This window comes from Mytilus californianus, unplaced genomic scaffold (assembly GCF_021869535.1).
Source record: "Mytilus californianus isolate M0D057914Y unplaced genomic scaffold, xbMytCali1.0.p SCAF_11, whole genome shotgun sequence".
In the NCBI taxonomy this organism is placed as follows: Eukaryota; Metazoa; Mollusca; class Bivalvia; order Mytilida; family Mytilidae; genus Mytilus; species Mytilus californianus.
This window is the reverse complement of record NW_026262593.1, coordinates 30,913,691-30,940,106: the sequence shown is the minus strand read 5'-3', so window position 1 is coordinate 30,940,106 and position 26,416 is coordinate 30,913,691. Positions and strand designations below refer to the sequence as shown.

At 32.7% G+C, this 26,416-nt stretch overlaps 1 protein-coding gene and 1 long non-coding RNA gene across 2 annotated transcripts in view; both read left to right on the top strand.

Annotated features, from left to right (window-relative positions):
- Positions 1-21,158, top strand: part of LOC127719888 (L-amino-acid oxidase-like) — a 29,711-nt gene extending 8,553 nt beyond the window's left edge. The window contains exons 2-7 of the mRNA XM_052226243.1: positions 11,417-11,614; positions 12,221-12,413; positions 16,191-16,295; positions 17,210-17,419; positions 18,981-19,095; positions 20,124-21,158. Coding sequence (XP_052082203.1) covers positions 11,417-11,614; positions 12,221-12,413; positions 16,191-16,295; positions 17,210-17,419; positions 18,981-19,095; positions 20,124-20,813 — 1,511 coding nt within the window. The 3' untranslated portion in view covers positions 20,814-21,158. The remainder of the gene's footprint in view (positions 1-11,416; positions 11,615-12,220; positions 12,414-16,190; positions 16,296-17,209; positions 17,420-18,980; positions 19,096-20,123) is intronic.
- A 2,158-nt stretch (positions 21,159-23,316) lies between these two features.
- On the top strand, positions 23,317-26,015 carry LOC127719893 (uncharacterized). Its single transcript, XR_007990531.1, has 2 exons — positions 23,317-23,424; positions 25,818-26,015. It is a non-coding gene; the product is annotated as an uncharacterized LOC127719893 (long non-coding RNA).
- The last annotated feature ends 401 nt before the right edge of the window (positions 26,016-26,416 follow it).

The following is a 26,416-nucleotide window of genomic DNA, read 5'->3' as shown; positions in this document are numbered from 1 at the left end:
TTCAAAAATAGTTCACAAACGGTTGATAAAATGTGGAAAGTCTAAAAAGAAATATAACAATTATGTCCTGTACGCGTTCATAAAACGGGCTCTGTTTGGACATTTTGAGATACTATAAGTACTTGTTTTATGTGTATAGAATTTTAGAGGTCAATACAACTTTTAATCAGTTGGAATTTCAATTTTTATTAAAAAAAATGTGTTGGGTTTTCTTCTTTTCTTTCAATTTATATCATGATGCTTTGATATTTCCCATTATCTTCTGATTTTTTTTTAAGATGAATAATTTAAAATTTGTATACCAAACATTTTAAATTTTACTCTGCGTTTATAAATAGCATTGAAAGTACAACATCTTATAAACGATTAACATTGATAGAGGTAAATGAGCCACTCTTTCTCAGGTTGAGATGGAATATGTTCGTTATTTGATTTAATGAGTTTAACAATCGAAACCCCTGAAATATCGTCTCATGACAAGCACGAAAAATTGCGAAACTGAACTTCCAACAGCGGGCGATGATTCTAATTATACAATATTCTGGCAATGGATTTTTTTAATGCAATGTAGAACTTATCAATTTAGACATTTCTTATCCCGAATTACTTCTTTGTTAAAACTATAATGCATTATTTCATGGTCAACCGACCCGAGAAGTCAAATGAAATACCATAATGGTAATTGTTTCATGATATATTTTAGCTATCATTTGTGACTTTCAGCAAGTGACATTCCCTGTTGACCATATTAAACAGTGCACAATAATAAATTAACATATATTCGTTAATACATGAGCTTTTATCCACCAGCAACATATGTCCACAAGCTTCGGGTACGTGAGGAGACTTTCTTGCTATATATAAGACGGTTGATATTTTTTTTCATTATTAGCTAGAACTATTTTCGACCTTGGCATCTTATTTTTCAAATTACGTCATTGATGATCTGATCACTACAATGTTTTTACAAAATATTCGTTCCCGTGAAAATTAAGATTTGTTTAACTTACAAATGTCATCAAGGTCTCTTCTCAGCCCGATATAAGTCATCTGTCTGGCTGGCTTTAAAGTCGACAAGATAACAGGTCAATGTATTCAAGTGAATTTAAGGTTTGTTGCAATTCTAATGTACAATGGGTAAATCAATCTTATCTTTGATGTACCACATTGGCATCCCTATAAAGTAAGACAGTCCATGCGTGACCAATGGCATTAGAAAATTTTATGCATTTCATTGGATATTTTCTATCACAATCCAGGCCAGCTATAGTAACAAATATTAATGTACGTGTCTGAAAACGAATTTGTATAAAACATTTTGTTTGATTTTAATTTCTGAAAATTAAACTTAACTCTATAACAGATCTTTTACGAAAGTCGGACTGGGACTTTATTATTTGTGTGAATTCGGGATTTACACGTATTAAACTCTGGAATATATGATTAACTTTTCGGGATTCGGTGAAAAAATGCTCCAGCAAACACTGTTGAGGAAAAAAAATTAAAAAAAATCATTCTGTATCATAATTCTAATTTATTTAATATTTGCAACTCTTAAAAAATTTCAAAACCAGCTGATTTTTTTTTTGTATTTCTTCAATCATGTTGAGTAACTTTAAAAAATGGGGATGTTCACGACTTCCTAAATTTTCATCTAAAATTCAACTACGTTACTCAACACTTTTAATACTGGAACAATACGAGATATCAATATTTTTTTTATCGAATTCGAATACTGGGAGCTATCTGAAGTCAGTTCATAGGACCTCAGTTTTAATATAGGCGTGGCAATCCATTACTTTTCTCCAATCAACTGTCCTTTTTATAAAGATTGGCGTGTAATTATGTCTGTATCAATAAAGATAAATATATTCATATTTCTGGACGTACATATGTCGGGGTTGAGGCTATTTAATTCGATGGTAGCAGATAAAAAAAAGGATTTTCTGGTTGTATCTATAAATAACTGCATGCTGGGTATCACATAATTATTACTGTTTCGCAAATTCTAATTAGATATTTGACCAAAAAGAGGCATTAAATCGTAGAGGCAGTCCCATTATGTGAAGAATAAAACATATTGAGCTTTCTGGACTTTCGTCTGTCCACTAGCCGATGTCGGCCTGTGTCACTGAAATATATAAGTTCCCGACTAGCAAGTTCTATTTTAATATCACCTGGGGAAAAATTACAGGAGAATAGCATATTTAGCATTTGTCTTGTTAGGATTAAAATCAATAAGCCAATTTTTAGACCATTTCAGTTCTAAATCGCTATTTAAGACACCCTCTATTGTGTAAGGACTATTACTTAAATGAGAAAGGGATTTTTCATCAGCATACAATCGAGTTAGACTTATCAAATTACCAGCTATGTAATATACATGAATAAGGAATAGTAGGGGACCTAATACAGTGCCTTGTAAAACTCCTGCATTAGTATTCTCAAAAGACGAATATGAACATGAAACAAAAACGCTTTCTTGTCTATTTGAAATATAACTAATTAAGTGATTAAATACATTTTTAAATACACTTTTTTTCAAATACTTTGCCCACTGCTGATAATAATGAGATTGGTCTATAATTGGAAATCAATGATTTGTCTCCGGTTTTGAATATATATATAAGATTGAGTACAACAGAAGCTTTGCCTTATTAAATCATTGATGCTGTCTCCTTCAGACTGTCAAACACCGTCACCCTAACTGTTAACATGGTATTATATGTGATAAATTGCTGTAACAATAGTCAACTGGGTATTTATTCACAGTACGCACTTCCTATTTTAGTTGTAGTGATAGAAATCTTAATATCATTGATACATGTACACGTTTGAGAAATATGTGCAGTTCTTCAAATGCAGATTTAAACCTTGTTCATATTAAACACAACGCAGCTGTGGTCATCCTGTTGAGGATAGTATTCACTATTTTTTAGTGCCCTTCTCACAATGAAGCAAGAGAAATATTGTTTTCAAAATTAGAAAGATCTACTATATCCATATTGGCTTGTGACGTTGACCTTTCATTTCAGCAAAAACAAAGAAATTTTGAGTCTGTAGTCTGTACAATCATATATCAGAAATACACAAAGATTTAGAACATTCAATTAAAATTCAAAATTCCTACTTTCAAACTCTTCACTCTAGTCCAGTTTTATATATTACCCTATATTATATTGTATTTTTTGTTTTTGAGACAAGGCCATAATTTGTCAAAAGAGAAGCACAATTACTCCAAGGCGAATTGCGAGAAGTGGTTTCGTATTTCGTTACAGAAAAAAAATATACTAGTAGTTTATGTAAAGTAACGACTCTCGTACGGTGTCGCACTAATATCTTTTTACTAAATTGGTGCAATTGGATGCAAAAAAATAATCACCATTAAATGTCAGGTTTGCGAGATCAGACAGTAACCCAACAACTAAACAATTGAAAATCTAGGGATCAATATTTAACATTCGTCAGCAATAAGCAATTTTCATAAATAAAACATGATTTAGTCGAATACTTTGCGAGTAAAGAAAAAGAGACTACCATAGATTTGTTATTAATCCCAAATGCTTGATGGGTACAAATCAGTATTCAGGAGTTACCTTTTTTGCATTAAACCACATTACAACAGAAATTGGAAAATAGGGCCTGGAAGTATTTCTATAAGACATTGTTGTTTTCCTGTTCTATGAAGCTTTCTTACTGGCAAACGTGGTGATATATTTTATAAATGCTGTCAGGCACCGACCATTGAAAAACAATCGATCTGTTTAAAAAAAGGAATGAAAATAACTGCTTGGTTGGTTTTTTTTTTTGGCAAATTAGTAAAATGACCGTTTGATTTTGAAATTATATAAAATTATTTTGAAATAAATTAATGAAAATAATTTATTTACATTTGAAAAGGCTACACTTTGTGGCGTAGGGTGTGATTGAGTGAAACATCTATTGAAATATTTTTGTTGGCGTTCAAGGAATAGGTAACATATGGCATTCGAGGTAGACACCGTTGTGCTGGGGGTTTCGAAAAATATAAGCTATGAACCCACCTTGAAATTTCAACATGGCGGCTTTTTTCAAGATTGCCGCCAATGTCCCACAAAATATCAAAATCAACAAATATCCCTTATATTAGTTCAAATTTGTCATGTAAGTAGTGCTGGGTGCTACGAACAATACTAGCTATGGACCCCAATTGAAATTTCAATATGGCGGCTTTTTCCAAAATGGCCGCTATAAGATATCAAAATCAACAAATATCCTTTCTAGAAGGTTACAAAGTGTTTTATTTTGACGTACCTTCAGTAAAACTAAGTGCCCTATAATACCAAGTGTATGCCACATTTATATACTAAAGCCAAACATCAAACGATTTGTGAAAAGTATAGAAAATTGTAACTACGGTACTATTCTTGCAAAACAGTAGTATACAACGAGGGATCACGTATAAAGACTTGCTTTAATCTAATATCTAAGCTATACTTAACTAGAATGTATACTTCCCGACTTAAACACTTTTCTTTATGATCAACTGGAAGAGGACATAGTAGTGATCTAAAAGTTTGCAGTAATCTCAGGCTTGCCAGGCTATTAACAAGGCAGGTGCTTGTTTTTTCTGTTTAATGATTATTTTGGTGTTGCAACTAAACAAGCAACCGCAATAATCTGTTTGTATGATAAGGATACTTGAAAAAGCTGCAGGTAGTTCAGAAAGACATGATGTAGGCAAAAGTTTTTTTCAATAGTAATTAAAACATTAGTTGATAATTGTTTGGCCAAATATCCAGATGTAGTCGAGTTATTCCATCGAGGCAAATACTACGCGATCAGTTCAAAGTTGCTTCTGTTTGATTTCTCTATTTTTCTTTAATATAACATTCAACTGAACTTAAACCATCTCTTAATGTATATAGGCCTTCGTCTGGATGCTAGGATCAGGAAAGGAGGTACTAAATGACCAAATGTACAGTTTACGTTTGTCGTTTATGAATGATCCAATTATCCATTTATCTACAGTACTATAGTACTACTAGAAGATTCCATCTATGAAACATTTAACATTGAACATGTGGTTCCTTCCTCGAATCCTGGAGGTTTTACAACAGCAGTCGTGGACAATGTTGACAACAACAAGAGTTCAACTACGGCTTAAGAATCGTTACATAGTACAATACTATCATTATTAAGAATCGTTACATAGTACAATACTTTCAATATTTCAGCATTTTCTTAGTCTAACTTGGCAAATTCGTCATAACCTGAGGCTTTGAAATATATGCATTTCCCTTATAATCTCTGATACCTGAATCAATATATTATTGCTTTAACTTATTCTATATATTACTATAAAGTAAGATATAACCATGCAATTCATACTTACATCTTATAAGTACCGTTTTATGGACATGCACTCTGACCAATTGTCTAACCAGAAATACATGTATGCCAACTTTGTATAATTAGTCAATTGTGCAACTCTATCCTCACATGGTATAAATAAGTTAACAAAATTATAACACAGATGGCTTGAAGCAGATGATAATGAAAATAATAAGTATGTCTGGACAGCATTTCACGCATGTAGCGCCAAGACAAATGGGCATCCGTCTTTATATTCAACTCATGATCCGCATTGACCAATGTTTTAGGAAGAGATCAAATCTGTCACAACGATTCGACATTCCATGAATACAATCCAAAAATGTGTTAATTTTTTCCCAGATATGAATCAATCATCACTTGTGATCAATCGTTTTTTGCATTTCCAAAATCGGAACAGTTGAACTGGGCAAACATATTTCTAGCAGAACAAAGAATAGTTTTGTTTTCGGTCTTCATATATAAATGGCTGCGAACCTTATGTGATTCGTTAGAAAAACAGTGGATGAACAAGTGTTCAGTCAAGGAAACACAGTACTCCATGAACAGCAGATTATATTTAGAGGCGCTCATGTATCATGCACAAGACATTTCAATGAGATTACAGTAGATGTACTTCTCATTCTTATGCAAAGATCCTGACATATTTTTTACTGAGGAACGAGATCCTGGTAAAAACTATGTATAATTCAAACACTCCATTTGAACTTCGGTGGATAGTAGACTCATTGGCAATCATACCACATCTCCTTTTTATAAAGAATGTAGTAATAAGAGGGAAATTGAGAGTCCGCTCAACCACAACTGGTCTGTAACATTAAAGATTGAACTAGACATGTTGATGTGAGATCTTTAAAAAAATCTTCCTTCTGGATGTATAAAGATTCCATTACACCGCTTATTCATTGGTTCCTTGCATTTTCCATCCAAATTATTGCTTTCAGTACCCGTGCGCGATATTATGCCATTTAACTAAACAGTTTAAGTGTTGCAAACTTAATTTGAAAATGGTAATGTATATCAAGTCCATAACACACTTGTAAAAGGAGAAGGTGGGGCAATCAGATCGACCATCAATATCACACAACTACTCTATTTAATGGTGTTTCGTCTACAAAATGGCCATAGTAATTTACGAGTTTCAATCCACTTTTGAAATAATATAACGTGATCAGGTAAACCATACGAACGGTTTAAAAGCAAACACATAACATTCTCAAAGCATGTGAAAACTTTAGGCGGGGTGATGTTTCGGGCTTTTACCCAGAGTGCTTCTTCGATTGAATGTGGATGGCATATACCTTATTGGAAATTTACCACAACGGTATGAGCATTTTTTAATGAGCAAATGGAACGGGGGCCCAACTATTTGCCCCATTGAAACGCATTGAAAATCATAGTAAATAAATGGGGTGCTATTCAATTAATAATTTTGATAGCCACTTTGGGACTTCTGGTTCATGTTAGGCATTTGTTTTGGAGTTTCTAAGTACAATCTCAGTGCCTCATGACCGGCAATCCATTGCAAAATTTTGTTTTGATTGACAACAGGGTCAGTCCGTCTACTTTCGGGAAAGAATAAAGGCTAGAATTTAGGCAATTTACTCTATGTACTGACGCCAGATTACAGTTAAATCAATAATTTTTTTTACAGAAATTCAAACCAGAAAGCCTACCCCTTCAAATAAATCTACATTCAGTTACAGAACTTGTGTAATAATAACACTACACCATTTTAAATAAAAGTAATAATTTTTTTTAAGAACTACATTCGTGGGTACCGGACTGGTTGTCGTAACTGGGATCCTATTCCAAATAAAATGTGGTTGACAAATATAAAACGGATGTTACGGTAAATGAAAATGCGCGAGCATAATGGTGTAATGTACGGTGCTTTTTTAAAATGTGATGGGGAGTGGGGTAAAAACTAAATGGGCTATCCTTAAGAAACATTTTGAAAACTACATTAAAAATATGTTGTTGTTTAAATGATAAAAAAGATGGAGAAGATACTTAGACACTTAAAATCAGTAGTAAAACAAAACCATATAAAAATATAGGATAAAAAAACGCAAAATAGTAATAAGGCATATATCATATAATAGTGCATTTATAAATGTCTCTTGTCCATTCCTTAGAATCAAAACAATTTAAAACATGTAAAAACCATATGTACATGTAAATTATCTAAATCTTGATCAAATGTGAATGTTTGAAATGAAATAAGGTTTTCAATCCGTATATGATGGAAAAACGAGACTTTCACTGTTTGACAACACACACATTGAAAAATAAAGAGCAAATTACACAACATTGAAAGCATAAACAACACGAGTCCCTTTTCATCAAAACTAGGGGTCAACTCAGGTGTTCCGGAACTGGTAGCACTCTTGACGTTACTCTTTGTAGTGGACATTCGGTGATGAGTCGTTTTTATTGATCATCTTGATGTTATCACAATCGTGGAAAATGAAAGGATTGTGGCAAGTATAGATGTAACATGCATTATCATTGTGACTCAGATGGTACTTAACGGTCAAACAAATCCTCATGGCGTCCTGAAAACGTTCAAATGTTTTCATTTGGGATCTTTAGTTAAATCGTCTTGCAAGCAGCATCCATGTATTAACGGAATCCCTAAAATATTGTATGAACTGCAAAATGCAATTCGAAAGAAGTAATATCAGCAAAGCTTTGTCTTAGTTTTGTTCATTTTCACATTCTGGCGGCCATTTTGAAATTTTCCGCCATTTTGAAAAAAAAAGAAAAGTATAAACTAACGTTATAACTTACTAGAAACGAGGGAATACATTTTATATGTTTTTGAAAGATTTGGTTTGAACATTATTTGCTTTAAATTATACATGGTTGTGTGTACTGATTGGCAGACATCTTGAAAACGGCCGCCATATTGGACTTTTCAGAGTGGGTCCATAGCTTAAATTGACTACCAAATATATATCTACAATCGTGCAAAGTTTCATGCTTCTATCATCAAACCCACAATTCTTCTAAAAATATGTACGAATCAGCTGGACTAATAAAATAACTCTGCTACATATTTAATATGTCAAAAGAAGAAGAAAAACAATATATGCAGAGGAAATATTTTGGACATTGTTAACATGTTACTAAATTCAGTTTCAAGAGGAACTTGCGAAAAAAATTATCCCTAAATTGAATGAAATATAATTCTATATACTTAAAAACAAGTGTTTCCCCCTTAACTCATTATAGCTTTGAAATCGTGAAACCTACCAAAAATTTGATTTGAAAAAGCAATTGGGTTTATGTACAAGAAATTAAAAAAAAATCGAGGTCAAACTTCTTCTTTTTTTATTATTTGGCATTTTATATCTAAGCTTCGCTCACCGAAAATTTTGTAAACTCAAAATCTGTAGCTGGAAATTGTATTCAGGCGGAAACCCGGTTGATATTAAACCAAAGAAATGGAACTCTTTGTTAGAGAAGGTAAAAAAGGCCAAGTTGGTAAATTTGAATTGTTTACATCTGTTTCTATGGACTTTAAAATTTGAATGAAAGTGCCTAATTTAGGATTTTATGCATCTTATGTATGTGTTTTTACTTAAATTATGGTATGGAGCTTCGAGATATTTGTAAACTTTTAAATTATAGACAAATTTTCGGAAAACAGTCGATTGTGGCAGGTGCAAATACTTGCGGATATTTTTTGTGCATAAGAATCAATTCCGCCGAAAAAAATTCCAAAGAAAGATAATCGATAGATCTTTTTAAAGCACTAATTTGCATCTCTGCCCCCCGGCGACAGTTTTTTTGGGACAAATCCCCAAAATGGGCAATACTTTCATCGAAAAGAGAAAGTCGAGTACACCTTTTTATGTTTAGGCGTGTTTGAGTTGACTATTCTGTCTTGGAAACGTACAAAAGAAAATATTTGATACATCATCTTGCTTCAGATTCTATTATTTTTATATATTAAGGCTCTAGGTTGATATAATAGCATTAAAAATTCACAGTACTGAAAAATGAAATTATGGGTCAAGTGAAATACTTTTCTAATGAGCCATAAAAACAGGGTATGTGTGTTCGAATAACAATTTTTTACTAAAAGTACTTGACGACAGACTTTTCAAGTGGATCTTAAAAATGCATAACTTCAAAAAAACTTTATTTTGTGTGTGTGTTATCTAAGGTAATTAGTCTTCAACCTCTGAAAATATTTAGTCTGCCCTTCTACCAAATATTTTTGAACTTTCGAAAATTCCCCCTGACAACCGATAAGACAATAGTTTTGAATTGACCAAATGCATAGAAGTACATTACATGATGCTCAATAACTAGTAGATATACATATGTCCTTTTAAATACAACTGGCATATAAGGATCGTACTGATGCTATGTGGATAAATTTATCGGTTTTCAAGAGCTAAATTGACAGCGCGTCATCACTTCAATGGCTTCCATTTTTACGATTACAAAAATTAGGTGGCGTAATGGGGAGATAATTTTGATGAAATAGAATCCTGACTGTATTGTGACCTTAATTGAACATGAAAACAAGGAAAACGCATCCAATCTAAATAAAAATGCCGTGCACTACCATTTAAAAAAATGTTTTGGTATTTTTTTCAAGAAAAAATACAAACAGATTCGATTATATTCATTGCCAATCCTTATATATACGAAATAATTATGATGACGACGACTACAACACATAGATAACCGCAACAATTTACAACTGTATACAAACATATATTTTAAACCTGTCCTTGAATTATTTCGTCAAAATATGCAATCCATCATTAAAGTTTCTGTCAAAATATATGTTGCGTATCATGTGCATACATTAATCTATTAGTCATGTCGTTTGCAAATTTGTTTAGTAGTTATGTTTGTGTCATAGTTTTATGTGTTCAAGTTATTATTTTAGTGGACTATTTTAAATACATGTAGCTGATCTTAAATCTATAAAAAAAAAAATTGTTTAAATAAAACTTATTGGATCGAGACAATTCAGAGCCTAACATAATGAATATAGATACTGCTTGTCTTTTGTTGGATCGCGACCATATGGTGACCCCTTAGGCTATATATGTATGTTTTTTTTTATTGTGCTGTTTTATTGCCATCTCATTGTCATTTAAAAAAAAAATCAGTTATTCATTTCAAATGAACCGACCATCTTTGACTTTGAAGTTCTTTGTTAATTAAAAAAAAATAACTAGAAAGAACCGTCACGACCAGGCTTTGGGACTTGACCGGTAATGCTTACATTCATCTGTGTCCAACAGTATGTTAAATGTTCCTAGTGAAAGGAGGATTATACAAACCATCCATTCTGATAGGGAAAATAATTGCTTTTATGAAAACCCAGGAGTAAAAAAAATGGACAAAAAAGGGGAATGGAGACAAAAAAGACATAGGGCGGAAGGGGTGAGAGAATTGATAGAAGAAACAGGAAAAGGGAAAACAATCCTCCCACCTTCCCCTTATTTAAATTATTCACAAGAGTGATAGGAACACGAAATTCTCTGAAGAAAACATTGATATATGGCGTTCAATCCATATTTTAAAAATGACATCGAATGTTTACTATTGCTAAGATCTATAGTCAGTGTTTGCAGGAAATACTCTTCTGCTGAACACGATAACCGAGACATGTTGACAGACCAAATTCAGTTGTGTATATCACAGATCTAATAAAATAACAGACATGATTCTTCTTTAGCAAAAAGGTTGTATCCTGGGACTAGTACGGACATTCTTTTAATAGAAAACAAAGGATATGGGTATCCATCCATGACACAAAATCAGTACATGCACAGCTAAAAACACACACACAAAAAAGAAAGGAACAGCGCTTATATTTGTACTTCATCTCAAAGTTGTAAAATAATTTGGATAGATTTTGAAAGAAGTAATACCACCAAATCAGCTTGGTCACACTTTGTTCACATTTTGGACACATTTTACATTAAGGCAATCAAGTGAAATAATGATGTCATATTAGAATGTTAACTAAATTTTCCGTTCAACTCAGTATTTTCTGTTATATTTTAAGCGAAGTCTTGTGATGATGTAGCTATAATAGGAGCTGGTATTGCTGGAACATACGCTGGATGGAGATTAAGAAAACTAAATAAGCGAATTACTGTGTACGAATACTCAAACAGAGTAGGAGGAAGATGTTACACGATGAGATTTCCAGATATTCCGGACATTAATGTTGAGCTCGGTGCTATGCGATTCACTGCTACCTGTAAGTTGAAAGAGATGTCACGGTGCTTTCTGAAGAATAAGTCAAAAAGATCATATCCTTTTCTTCAAATTAAAACTATTATTCTAAATTGCAGTCTCTTTATTCGAAAAGCACAATTTATATTTTCTTGAACACTTTCTTTTTGATAACTTAAATATTTCATTCAGTTATAACGTATGAATAATTATAATTTTTAACAAGCTGAATGAGCTTTATGTAAAATTAGCACGGAAACTAAGAAATAACTACACTTGCAAAGTTGTGTTAAATATACCCCTAGACTGCACTCCAGAATACAGAATGTTGTGTGCATAAGGAATGACAATTCGGACATAAAGAGACACAACTTTTATTTTATTGTTCATTGCAATTATTGAGAAAGTTTCATAGGACGGACGAACGGGCGGACGGATAGACATAAACTAATTTATCTTCTCTATCTTAAGCGGGTATGAAAAGAAAAATAACTGATGAGGATAGAATGTTGTATTATTTTCAATACTAAAATTCTGTTATTAAATAATGTATGGTTACAATTATGATTGAAATTGATTTGTTCAGAAGTAAATTGAATGTCCCTCACATGAGTATTATGTGTATTTTCAGCACATAAGCTACTGTATGATACCATACGAGAGCTAGGACTTCCGGTACAAAAATTCGTTTTAGGTGGTGGAGCATCAGAAGATACTACTGTACACGTACGTGGAGTCCATCTACGGTACAAAGATTTAGGGGGTACTGGTACTCCTTACAATCTATATCCAAACGAACGGAAACCAGTTAGTCAACTTAAATGGTACATTGTACATCATTGCTTACGTTTGTTAGATTTGTAGCTACAAGATGTGTAAACCACAAGTTACACTGTGGTTGTTTCAATATTTAAAACCATTCAATTTTTTCACGGTCAATCTGACCGATTATATCTAACGAAATGTTGTAAGGAGCGATTTACAGAATGTGAATCATAATTTTGGCAATCAATATAAAACAGATAGATTGTACGAAATTCCGGGATGTTATCACAAGTGTTAAAAAGGTTATATAGACATGGTTTGGTACCATTAAAACGTTTAATCCCGCTGCAAATGTTTGCACCTGTCCTAAGTCAGGAATCTGATTACAGTAGTTGTCGTCTGTTTATGTAGTTCATACGTGTTTCTCGTTTCTCGTTTTTATGTAGATTAGACCGTTGGTTTTTCCGTTTGAATGGTTTTACACTAGTAATTTTTTGGGGCCCTTTATAGCTTGCTGGTCGGTGTGAGCCAATGCTCCGTGTTGAAGGCCGTACCTTGACCTATAATGGTTTACTTTTATAAATTGTAACTTGGATGGAGAGTTGTCTCATTGGCACTCATACCACATCTTCCTATATCTATGATATACAATATTGCATTGACGAGAAATGGTAACATACTATACATATATAAAAACCCAAGGTAACAAACATTTACATTTGAAGCAGGGAAAAAAGCACACAAAGAAATGAGACTACATCTACTTTTCTTCGTCCCTTGAAAACCATCAGACGATGCCATCAGCTTACATGATAACACATAATTTTATCTACATGATCATGTTCTCTTCGCATAATGTCGACATATTATTCATTTTCACAAAATTTCCAGATTGTTTTAAAAATGACTGAAAAATAAAAATGGTGACAGATTGTTTTACTAAAAAAAAGAATAATAATTTTCCTTTCATATGCGTTCGCATTTTGATACATGTTTTCAATAACTCTAAAAACCTTCTCTTTGATATATTATTTTTGTTACTTTTTCCATATTCCTCTTCTCAGTGCAGTACCAAAAGAACTTTGAACTCAACAATCTACAGTTCAACGTTTAACCACAAAAAAAAATGAAATTAAAGTAAATTTTAAAAAAATATTATCAATCGTTGGATTTTGGTATAAGGTTAATATGATAAGCATAGTTTTAAAATTATTTATGTATAATTGTAAGCAAAAAATCTCATAAAAAAACACCAGGCTTATAATTTTGTACGCAAGATGCGCGTTTCGTCTACAAAAAAAACTGTTCAGTGATGCTCGAACCAAACAAGATAAAAGGCCAAATAAAGTACGTGTAAATGTTTTGCTAACGCAAACATTGGAGGTTATTCCTCTTTATGGTGACCCCGGCTAAAACTTCGTTTGTTTTTAAAGATTACATTTAGTTTACCACTAGTCCAAATCGCTAAGAATCCAAGCAAGATAATACTAAAACTAGAGGCTCTAAAGAGCCTGTGTCGCTCACCTTGGTCTATGTGAATATTAAACAAAGGACGCAGATGGATTCATGACAAAATTGTGTTTTGGTGATGGTGATGTGTTTGTACATCTTAATTTACTGAACATTTTTCCTGCTTACAATTATCTCTATCTATAATTAACTTGGCCCAGTAGTTTCAGAGGAGAAGATTTTTGTAAAAGATTACTAAGATTTACGAAAAAATAGTTAAAAATTGACTATAAAGGGCAATAATTCCTAAAGGGGTCAACTGACAATTTCGGTCATGTTGACTTATTTGTAGATCTTACTTTGCCGACATTTATTGTTTTTTTACAGTTTATCTCTATCTATAATAATATTCAAGATAATAACCAAAAACAGCAAAATTACCTTAAAATTACCAATTCAGGGGCAGCAACCCAACAACGGGTTGTCCGATTCATCTGAAAATTTCAGGGCAGATAGATCTTGACCTGATAAACAATTTTACTTCATGTCAGATTTGCTTTAAATGCTTTGGTTTTTGAGTTAAAAGCCAAAAACTGAATTTTACCCCCCATGTTCTATTTTTAGCCGTGGCGGCCATCTTGGTTGGTTGTCCAGGTCACGCCACACATTTTTAAAACTAGATAAGCAAATGATGATTGTGGCCAAGTTTGGTTTAATTTGGCCACGTAGTTTCAGAGGAGAAGATTTTTGTAAAAGATTACTAAGATTTACGAAAAATTGTTAAAAATTGACTATAAAGGGCAATAACTCCTAAAGGGGTCAACTGACCATTTCAGTCATGTTGACTTATTTGTTAATCTTACTTTGCTGAACATTATTGCTGTTTACAGTTTATCTCTATCTATAATAATATTCAAGATAATAACCAAAAACAGCAAAATTTCCTTAAAATTACCAATTCAGGGGCAGCAACCCAACAACAGGTTGTTCGATTCATCTGAAAATTTCAGGGCAGATAGATCTTGACCTGATAAACAATTTCACTTCATGTCAGATTTGCTCTAAATGCTTTGGTTTTTGAGTTATAAGCCAAAAACTGCATTTTACCCCTATGTTTTATTTTTAGCTGTGGCGGCCATCTTGGTTGGTTGGCCGGGTCACGCCACACATTTTTTAAACTAGATACCCCAATAATGATTGTGGCCAAGTTTGGTTTAATTTGGCCCAGTTGTTTCAGAGAAGAAGATTTTTGTAAAAGATTACTAAGATTTACGAAAAATGGTTAAAAATTGACTATAAAGGGCAATTACTCCTAAAGGGGTCAACTGACCATTTCGGTTATATTGACTTATTTGTAAATCTTACTTTGCTGAACATTATTGCTGTTTACAGTTTATCTCTATCTATAATAATATTCAAGATAATAACCAAAAACAGCAAAATTTCCTTAAAATTACCAATTCAGGGGCAGCAACCCAATAACGGGTTGTCCGATTCATCTGAAAATTTCAGGGCAGATAGATCTTGACCTGATGAACAATTTTACCCCATGTCAGATTTGCTCTTAATGCTTTGGTTTTTGAGTTATAAGCCAAAAACTGCATTTTACCCCTATGTTCTATTTTTAGCAATGGCGACCATCTTGGTAGGTTGGCGGGGTCATCGGACACATTTTTTAAACTAGATACTTGAATGATGATTGTGTTTAAGTTTGGGTGCATTTGGCCCAGTAGTTTCAGAGGAGAAGATTTTTGTAAAAGTTTACGGACGACGGACGACGGACGACGGACGCAGACGACGGACGCAGGACGACGGACGACGGACGCAAAGTGATGAGAAAAGCTCACTTGACCTTTCAGGTCAGGTGAGCTAAAAAACAGTCATTATCTTTTAAAATATCTATATATGATCTGGTCATTTTTCCGGCTGCTAACCGATTCTTTTATTAGTTATTGGACTGTTGACAATGTTTTGAATATTAAATGGTATATCGTTCTGGTTAACCTCTTCGTTATCGACAGTCGAAGAGGTGTTAGCTTGAAAAGAGTAAATCAAGCATCTCTGAATCAAAATAAGAATTATATGTTCCACAAAAAGGGGCTACGACTTGCAGGAGGATTTTGTCTTAACTAAAATCATGTATAAAATATCGCGAGTCAAAAGGCTACATCAATTCACTCAAAAATGTACCAACAAATGTTGGTTTGTGCAACACAAGGACAGAAACCATAACACACCCACGGTGTGTTTTCACGCCGTTTGTATCAAAGGACACTATTTCTTCCTTCAAAACTGACATCACGTTTCATTATACTCATTTTATAAAACTTTGATGATAGAAAAAGTGGGTATTTGTTTAAACAAAATCTGTTGTCATTTAATTTCAGGGAAATGTTTAGGAATTATACCAACGTACTGACGACCCCTGTCCCTGAAGATGCTAAACCATTTCAAATTAAAGATGTTGATGGACTAGAAATGTACAAGCAAAGGTAGTATCTAATGTTGTTTTTCTTCATATCAATTAATCAAAATTAATGAGTTTTTGATGGTGTATAAAACAAAAAGTCTTGAATAGAATAGTTCAAAAGTGTAAAGATCAAAGAAATTTAAGCATGCATTTTTGTGAATTGAAAATTGTAGATAAAAAACAAAATCATTAATCTAAATCAAAGAATATGTGGGATATAAGTCAATGAAATAGCAACCGAACAACACAACCAACTAAGAGACATATGTAAAAGAGGTCGGCAAGTCTCCAACAGTCATCAATTGTATAATATATATGACGTTAAATATTTTTTTTTTATTTTCAATAATGTTGGTAATAGATATATAATATAGTCACAAATTTTGAGGAGTTGGGACAATTAAGAGTCTGACAAATTGTAAGACACCGATTTTTTTGTTAAAAACTGTGTGTTGCGTTTTGATGTCTGTTGACGCATTATGCACATCCCCTTTAACCTCCGTGTAGCAAAATTAGATCTACAATGAAAAAGAATAGGGATAAGAAGTAACTTCTTCTTCACCATCTTGCCAAAAGATCTTGACTATTCTTATTTTAATTTTCAAGACAATCATTTGTTGGCGGATGTAAATTGTGATGGCGACCACCTTTACTGGTAAATTGAATCATCGACATTTGAATAAAAAAACTTTAAGACAAGAATTTTGTCCAAAAAGGCTCTGTCATTGTAGAGAAAATATAATACCTTTTCTTATCGTCAGTTAGAACGACACATGTTGTGTGCTAAAGGAAATATCATTTATTTTTAGAATTCTAAAATATATACAATTCGTCAGTGAAAATAACTAGGATAACGGGTCTGAGCACCTAAAGGACAATCGAACACACATGTATAATAAATATTATTAAAACGCATTTCACTTCTCTTTTTTGTAGTATCAATTCGTTGTATCATAAATTCCTTAGTTCAGAAGCACAGAATTATATCAGAGACACAGCTTCTTTCTTAGATTTAGGTGTAAGTGCATCGGCAGAGGTTATGACATCTCCTCCGTCTCAAGAAGAGGATGAAGTTTCAACAGTGACAACAGGATTTGGTTCTATACCTGAAAAGCTACTTGAAACGTTCCTTCGGGCGAGTCGAAGGTGAGTCAAAATATGAGGGAGATGATAGAAAGGACAATAAAAAACTTTTAGTCAACTTAAAACCAACGACACCATGGCAAAACATAAGAACAACGAAGAGAGAAAAAACTGTCAGCAAATCGCTACACATAAAACTAAAAAATGAACCAAAAACCTGTATTTAACTATGGTGCTTCTGAAGGGAAAACAGATCCTGCTTCACTCATGACACCCGTCCAAATCTTTTATGTAGGAGTAAAGCATAACTTGCAGCTTATTTACATATATGTACTGCATCCCACATGTCTACACAGTCATTTATTTTTTTAAATAAACAAGATATGAGCTGTGTCGGATAGAAATGCAAATCAATATCAATACATCTGTTAACCTATTTTGGGGTTGAACAAATCTCTAATCAGAGTCTGACGTGAGTTTAACTGTTTGAAAATTGAGTTGATATAAGAACCTTACAAAACAGACCAAAATCCATCTCTTATTTCGTATTTGAATGTCCCAAAATCAATCAAAAGTCTTATACATGTACATGTATACGTGCACTTGCATAAGGTCGGTTTCTATCCGACGCAGCTCATATCTTAATAACTAAATAAGAGATCTAATAGACTAAATAAGATATCGTATTTAATTTATAAGATATCTCAATTAGTTAATACTATATCTTATTTAGATGATAAAATATCTTTATAAGATATCTTGAAAATGGAATCAATATAAAAACGGCTTGCCATTCATAATTCTCAATCAGTTTAGAATTAGTTTTTTGAGGTCTGAATGTCTGAATATTTTCATTCCAATGATTGTGTGGTTGTACAATAAATATCTTTGGTAGACTATCTTCATATAATTTTTTTTATGGAAGTCTTTACGAATTGACTCGTTGGTGATACTTCTTGAACGATTTAAAACAAAAATACTTAACTTGATGGTATGTATCTCTTCTTCGCACATTATTATTTCACACATATTTATTTATCCATTTAGCTGTAAATAAACATTGCGTTTTTAAAATAATAACTGGGGGCCTCGGTGGCCGAGTGGTCTAAAAATTTAACTTCTGGATCACTAGCTTTTCAACACTGAGGTAGTGAGTTCAAACCCCGCACGTGGCAGGTGTGCTCGGATCCAATTTTAATTGGTAAACTTAAAGATTGTCAATTTCCTGCCGAAGGTCGCTGGTTATCTCCGATTATTCCGGCTTTCTCAACCAATAAAAACTTACCGTCATGAAATAGCAAATAGTGCTGAAAGTGGCCTTTAACATCAATCAATTAATAAAACAAATGTAAAATAAAACATTGCATGAATTCGGTACACAATATGACTGAGCATGCTTACTGATAACTACTATGCAGCGACCAAGCCTAAAACATGAGCGAGTACGGAGATCCAGTTTTAATTAGATTGAGGAAACTAATAACTTTGCATCGAGATAAGAAGCAAAAAGACAAACAATAGTCAAACAAGACATACGCAGAAAACTGAACATTGCACAAAACGATTTCATTTTAAAATTCAATCCAGAAATTAGCTACTTATTTGTTATATATTTTGACAACAGGCACAATATCAAGCTAAATCACCATTTGAAAGCAATAAAGAAAGTGGGAAATGGTTATTACAATTTGTACTTTGAACCCACGATTACCAAAAATGGACGAACTAGCATTATAAAGGTAATTGATTTCTAAAATAAGATATATATCAAATATTATTTAGATGGATATGGGATAGTGGTAACAACTATATAACCAAGGGTTTACCCACCGTTACATGAGTAACACGAAGGGTGTCACAAGTAGAGCACGATCTGCTTACCCTTCCGGAACACCTGAAATCACCCCAGTTTTTAGTGGGGTTCGTGTTACTCAATCTTTAGTTTTTTATGTTGTATTTTGTGTACTATTGTTTGTCTTTTCGTCGTTTGTTTGGTTTTTTGACATGGCATTGTCGTTTTATTTTCTATTATGAGTATGAATATCCCTTTGGTATCTTTCGCCCCTCTTTTATAAATGTACGAGACAATCATTACTGGCAGAATATATTAGATGAGTGCGTTCTTTGTGCTTTTAGATTACTGTATATAAATGTATTTATTCCTTAAACTTTTTGCTTTCTTTCATTCCATTGATATTTTGTACAAATAGAAAATAAACAAACTGCAATTCAATAACTTTCCTTTTTAACAGATATCATTATGAACATAAATGGTCTGTCTTTGTCATTTTATATGATTAATTGCACTGAATTTGATTAACTGGCCAAATTTGTAAATCCCTATCTTTACTACATTGGAAAGTAATAAATATAAAAATAATGAGATGAGATATGATTGTCAATGAGACATCTATCCATCAATTTCCAAATGATGTAGATGTAAGTCATCGTACACTTTCAACAATATGCAAAACCCAAATCTAATCACGAGAGCTCTGCTTGGGGGATGATATTAGTTGAGGGTTGTTTCGATGTATCATACTGAAAATGTCGCATCGTATAAAACTTTATTTTATAAACCTAAAAAGGATTGTTTTTTTTCACGTGACTTGACGTAATACAGGTAAGGGGTTTGATAAAGGCTTTCAAACCGTGACTGATATCCACACGGATGGATGACACAGAATGATTGCAATTGATTGATTATACATAAAATATTCTTGTATTTACTACAAAGTATATAATAAATATATGTTTTGTTTTTTAGAAAAAGTCTTTAAGAAAGAAGTGTGCAAAAAAGGTTATCCTTGCAGTCAATAGATTATCACTTGAAAAGCTTAACTGGAAGGGTTTGTATCAACCTCATATCAGAGAATACATAACTAAAGCAGTAAAAGATGTCAGCGCTGGAAAATTCTTTCTCGCTTACAATTTTCCTTGGTGGAGGAGATCCCCGGTTTACTCAGATTATGCTATATCAGATACCCCATTAAAGCAAACTTACGATTTCGGAACATCAAAAGCTAATCCTACAAAGTCCATACTACTACCCATGTACAATGATGGTGATATACCGTACTGGAACGAACTAATTGAAAGGGAACATGGTAATATAAATAACAGTGATGCTGTCTTTTCCGTTGGAAAAGAAATAGTCAAAGTTGCAGAGAGATATTTGTCTGCAATATATCGACTGCCACTCACAGACATACCACCTCCAATAAATGGAATTATAAGTTATTGGCAGAATTATCCGTATGGTGGAGCGTGGCAACTATGGATGCCAGGTTATATATGGCCAGATGTTGAAAGACAGATGACAAAGCCGTCGAAAAAGGATGATGTATTTGTTGCTGTAAATGCATTCAGTTCTCGTTCATTGTCATATGACTCAAACTCAGCATTGCAAGTAGTGGAGCTCGTTATGCCATATTTTGGTTTAAAAAGTAAAGAGTAAAACTTTGTGGGCTGTAACTTTATTTCTAAAGTCCATGTGTGCCCTTTCCATTTCCCCCTTTGCATTTCAAAAAATAAAACCTGTCTAATATGGATGTGTCTTGACCAGTCCATATTCACAAGATATTTGTTTTGTATTCATGTTAGCATTTTGACAAATGTAGGTTGAAGAGTTTTTATCCAGAAAATATCATATATGCTCTAATAAGTTTAAATTTTTGTTTATAATTTTTGCAACTTTATTTGTGAACATTTTCTAATTGTTGTTCTTAAATACCTTTTTATTTATGTGCATGAATATTTATGTATCGATATACTATATTGTAATTAGATAATTATTCAAGCATTTTATATTTTATGGAAGCAGAACCCAACATACAAACTTAGTGCAGGTTATTTCATAAACAATAATATAACGCAGCAATATAATACCTATCAGGCCGTTACGTTTCTCGTTTTACATTTTGTCATGTCGGTGTATTTCTATTGCTGACTATTCGGTATTTTGTTTTTTCATTGTCGAAGGCCGCACGGCGAGCTATTTAAGAATAAGAAGATGTGGTATGATTGGCAATGCGACAACTCTCTACCAGAGACTAAAGTTAACAACTATAGGTCACCCTACGCCCTTCAACCATGAACAAACCCCATACCACATAGTCAGCTATAAATGGCCCCGAAATAACAATGGTAACACAATTCAAACGAGAAAACTAACGGCCAGATTAATACACAAAACAATGAACGAAAAGCAAATATATATACAACAACAAACGACAACCACTGAATTACAAGCTCCTGACTTGGGACAGGCACATACATAATGTTGAAGGGTAAAACATGTCTGCGAGAGCTCAATCCTTCCCCTTACCTGGGACATTGGTGTAAGAGCACAAAATAAGAACTATAGAAATCAGTTGAAAAGGGCTAAACTCATCAGATCGATACAAAGCAGAAAAACATGTAACAAAAAACACAGACCGGACGTGTCAGGGTATATGTACATCCATACGACAAAAAAACCCCACTAAGTACAGATCTGGGAGTACTCACAGTCACTGACAACTAGTTCAAAGCCAATTACAACAAATAAAAAATCATGAATCTTAGACTAAAGTATCAATCAGTGCACATCCAATATCCAATGGATTTAGTATAATGAAGTCATTAACAGTAAGAGAAAAACATGACCTTGTACAATGCCAAAATACGGATATCGACAGATTATAGAACAGTGAATGTGAATATTCATATGTATATAACAATAATATTAGTAGTTAATTTAATCAACGACAAAGAAGGGGGCGTTGAGACAAATGTAACTTAGTTTCAAAATGACTGACATCGAGTTCTGTCAGTAGGCATAAGACTTCAAATTTTGATAATATACTAATTGTACAAAACAGTTGGTATAGATAACATGTTCAGCGAAGCTCCGTCTATAAGAATTGGAGAAACTGTAAGCATTCAACTTTATTTTATTATGTTTTGGCAGTAAATTATGGGAAAATAGAGAACTTAGGTTAGATGGTTTAATCTCTATATACTCTTTACTGTGTGATACAGGACAAATCATTTCCATTGCCTATATCATCGTCGCCTCCACAGTTTTTCCATAAGATAATTAAAAGAATAAGACAGAACCACGAAAGTTACCTTTTGAATTAAATTAGCGTATAGACACAATAAAATGCGATATTTTTTTTAATTACAGGAAAATTCTAACGAGAATAGTAAGCAACCATCAATACAAAGACCAAGACACTATATTAAAGCATTACCATAATTAAAATGCACGTGTCGAGCTCTCATGGGGCACTTTGACCTTTTTGTGGTAAAGAAGAGCAGCTAAGAGATTGAATACCCCACCCCATTCTTTTGTTTTGAAATGCATAAAAACATACCCCATCATATACTTTTTGACAAAAAATCTATATGATAGCTCTCGCTATTTCATAGGAAAATTAATAGATTTGACAAATATCTGATGCATTTCCAACTGTAGTTTTAATCGCACGAAAAAGAAAAAGAATGCCATCTGATGATTAGTTTCAGATACTTATAATTTAACCAGCAACCAGGTCATCAATTTCATCTTAATTTCTCGACCTTGTCACATATCATGAAGCTTGAAAAAAAAATCTATTCCAGCGGCTCATCCCTACACACCATTCATTACACAGAAAATTAGCTAGAAAACTAAGAACAAATTACAAAACGATTTAGACAATAAATTAGCTTTATTCTTGAAAGAAGAAAAATACGGATCACATCATGTCCTGGTCGAACTTTCTGTACGTAAGACTTATATAAGATGCACACGTGATCGAGAAAAATAAACTTGATCAGAATAATAATATTCATAAACATTGTTGGTCTTCGCTTAGTTACACAGTACATATGTTCCAGAATTACGTATGACTTATTAGATTCACACGTCATCGATCAATAATACTGAATAATAATGTTAATAAAAATTCTTGTTTTTCGCTGAATTACATATGATGAATTGCTTCAGAAATGCAATATGTCTGCATGGAAAACTGTTTGTATATTTGTCTTTATACATGTTGTGGTGATAGAGACTAAAGTTAAACGACGTCTTTATTCCTGTAAGTTCATTTCTGATTTTACTTCAGTTTTCATTTTAAATTGAAACACAACTATTCAAAAAATGTTTTATATGCAATGAGAAAATCATATAAGAACAAACTGTTCCTTTCATCTTAAAATTATGTGTTTGTATAATATCTCAGTAAATAAAATGCATCGTCGATCGCAGCATAATGATAACAACGAGCCTGTAATGTAGTGGTTGTGGTTGGTTGTAGTCTATAATATTTGTGTTTTTGTTTATTTTTTGGCACACAAATCGACGATTGGTTTTCTCGTTCGAATTGTTTTACATATTGTCACGTTGGTGCCTTTTATAGCTTTATATATACGGTATGGATTTACCTCACTGTTGAAGGCTTTACAGTTCTTTATAGTTGCTTAAATCAACGTCATTTAGTCTCTAGTTGATAGTTGACTCATTCTCAATCATGCAACATCTTGTTCTTTTAATAAGCTTATTGACGTGAGAACGTTGAAAACGTCAAAATAAAAGAAAGATTTACATGCAGAGGAAATAGTTTAGATATTGTTAACATATTACCAAATTCTCTTTCAGGAAAACATTAACTCTAATTTGGATGAAAAATAATTCTATTTAATTTAAAACAAGTTTTACTCCTTTGGCTCAATTTAGCTTTGAAACCTGCCAAAAATTTGATTTGAAAAAGTAATCGGGTTTATGTACAAGAAATTGAAAAAAAATCGAACTCAACCATCTTTTTTTTTTAATTCTTTTGGTGTTGTCCATTATTCGGCATTTTATATCTAAACTTTGCTCGCTGAAAATTTTGAAAACTCAAAATCTGTGGTTGGAAATTGTATTGTGGCCTTAATTGAACATAAAAACAGAGAAAATGCACCCAATCTAAATAAAAATGCCTTGCACCAACATTGAAAAAAAATATTTTGGTACTTTTTTCAAGAAAAGATACAAACAGATTTGATTATATTCATTGCCAATCCTTAGACCTACGAAATGATTATGATGATGACGACTACAATACCTAGATACAATGTAACCGCAACAATTTCCAGTTGTATACAAACATATATTTAAAACCTGTACTTGAATTATTTGGTCAAAATATGCAATTTATCATTGAAGTGTCTCTCAAAATATATGTTGCGTATTATGTGCATACATTAATTTCGTTTGTAAATTTGTTTAGTAGTTATGTTTGTGTCATAGTTTCATGTGTTTCAGTTGTAAATTTATTGGACTATCTTAAATACATGTATTGTATTGTCTAGAAAGACTTGTTACAGTGTGAATTGTTTGATAGTGAACTAAAACTTGAAATGAAACATGAGCAATCGAAATTTCCTTTGGGGTAGATTTTGTATTACTCAAAATTTAGTTGCATATCAAATTGTGTACTGATTTTGTGATGCAATGAGCATTTAGCAGAAGAGAAACTGTTTTGAAGAGACAAGTCGATGATGAAAAATACACGTACAAACAATTTGATCGTAAATCTATAAAACAATCTTAAATGAAAGTTATTGGATCGAGACGATTCAGTGCCTAACATAATGTATATAGATACTGCTTGTCTTTAATTTTGTTGGATCACGACCATATGTTGACCACAAGACTATATATGTATATTTATTTGTGCTGATTTATTGCTATCTCATTGTCATTTAACAAAAAAAGATCAGTTAATTCATTTCATTGGAACAGACCATCTTTAACGTTTACGTTTTTGCTAATTAGAAAAACAACTAGAAAGAACTGTCACGACCAGGCTTCGGAACTTGATAGGTAATACTTACATTAATCTGAAAACAGTGTGTTAAATGTTCCTTTATGCGTGTTTCTAGTGAAAAGAGGATTATACAAGACAAACATACTGATAGGGAAAGTAATTTCTTTTATGAAAACCCAAGAGTAAAATAAATGGACAAAAAGGGGGGATAGAGAAAAAAGGGCACAGGGCGAGAGGGGTGAGAGAAGTGCACGTGATAGACGAAACAGGAAAAGGTAAAAAAAAATCCTCCCGCCTTCCCCTTATTTATAGTATTTAAATCATAGAGAGAACACTAAACTCTCGGAAGAAATCAATAATTTATGGGGTTCAATCCATATTATAATAAAAGGCATGCAATGTTTACCATTGGTAAGATCCATAGTCAGTGTTTGCAATATACTCGTCTGCTGAACAACGATAACCAGAACATGTTGACAGACCAAATCAATCTTGCATGGCACGGTTTTAATAAAATAACAGACACTATTCTTCTTTAGTATTAAAGAAGGTTGTATCCTGTGACTAGTTTTTTCACATTTTGGACACATTTGACATTGAGGCAATCAAGTGAAATAATGATGTCATATTAAAATGTTTACTAACATTTTCGTTCAACTTTATTTTCTGTTATATTTAAGCGAAGTCTTGTGATGATGTAGCTATAATAGGAGCTGGTATTGCTGGAACATACGCTGGATGGAGATTAAGAAAACTACATAAGCAAATTACTGTGTACGAATACTCAAATAGAGTAGGTGGGAGATGTTACACGACAAAATTTCCAGATATTCCGGACATTAATGTTGAGCTCGGTGCTATGAGGTTCAATGCTAAATGTAAGCTGAAAGAAATGAAAGAGTGCTTTTTGAACAACAAAAATTAAGCCAATAGATTATATTATTTAAACTAGAATTATCATTCTTAATTTCCGTTTCTTTATATTCGAATAGCACAATATTTTTTTTTTCTTGGACACTTTCTTTTCTATAACTTAAATATTTCATTTCAGTTATAACGTATGAATATTTATAACTTTTGAACACTTAGTGAGCTTCATTTAAAAAATAGTACGGAAACTACTAAATTACTACACTTGCAGAATTGAGGAAAATATGTAGACCCTTATACTACACTTTAGAATACAGAATATTATGTGTATAAGCAATGATAATTCAGACATAGAGATACATTACTTTTTTATTTTTCCTTTCAGTTACTGAGAAAGTTTCATATGATG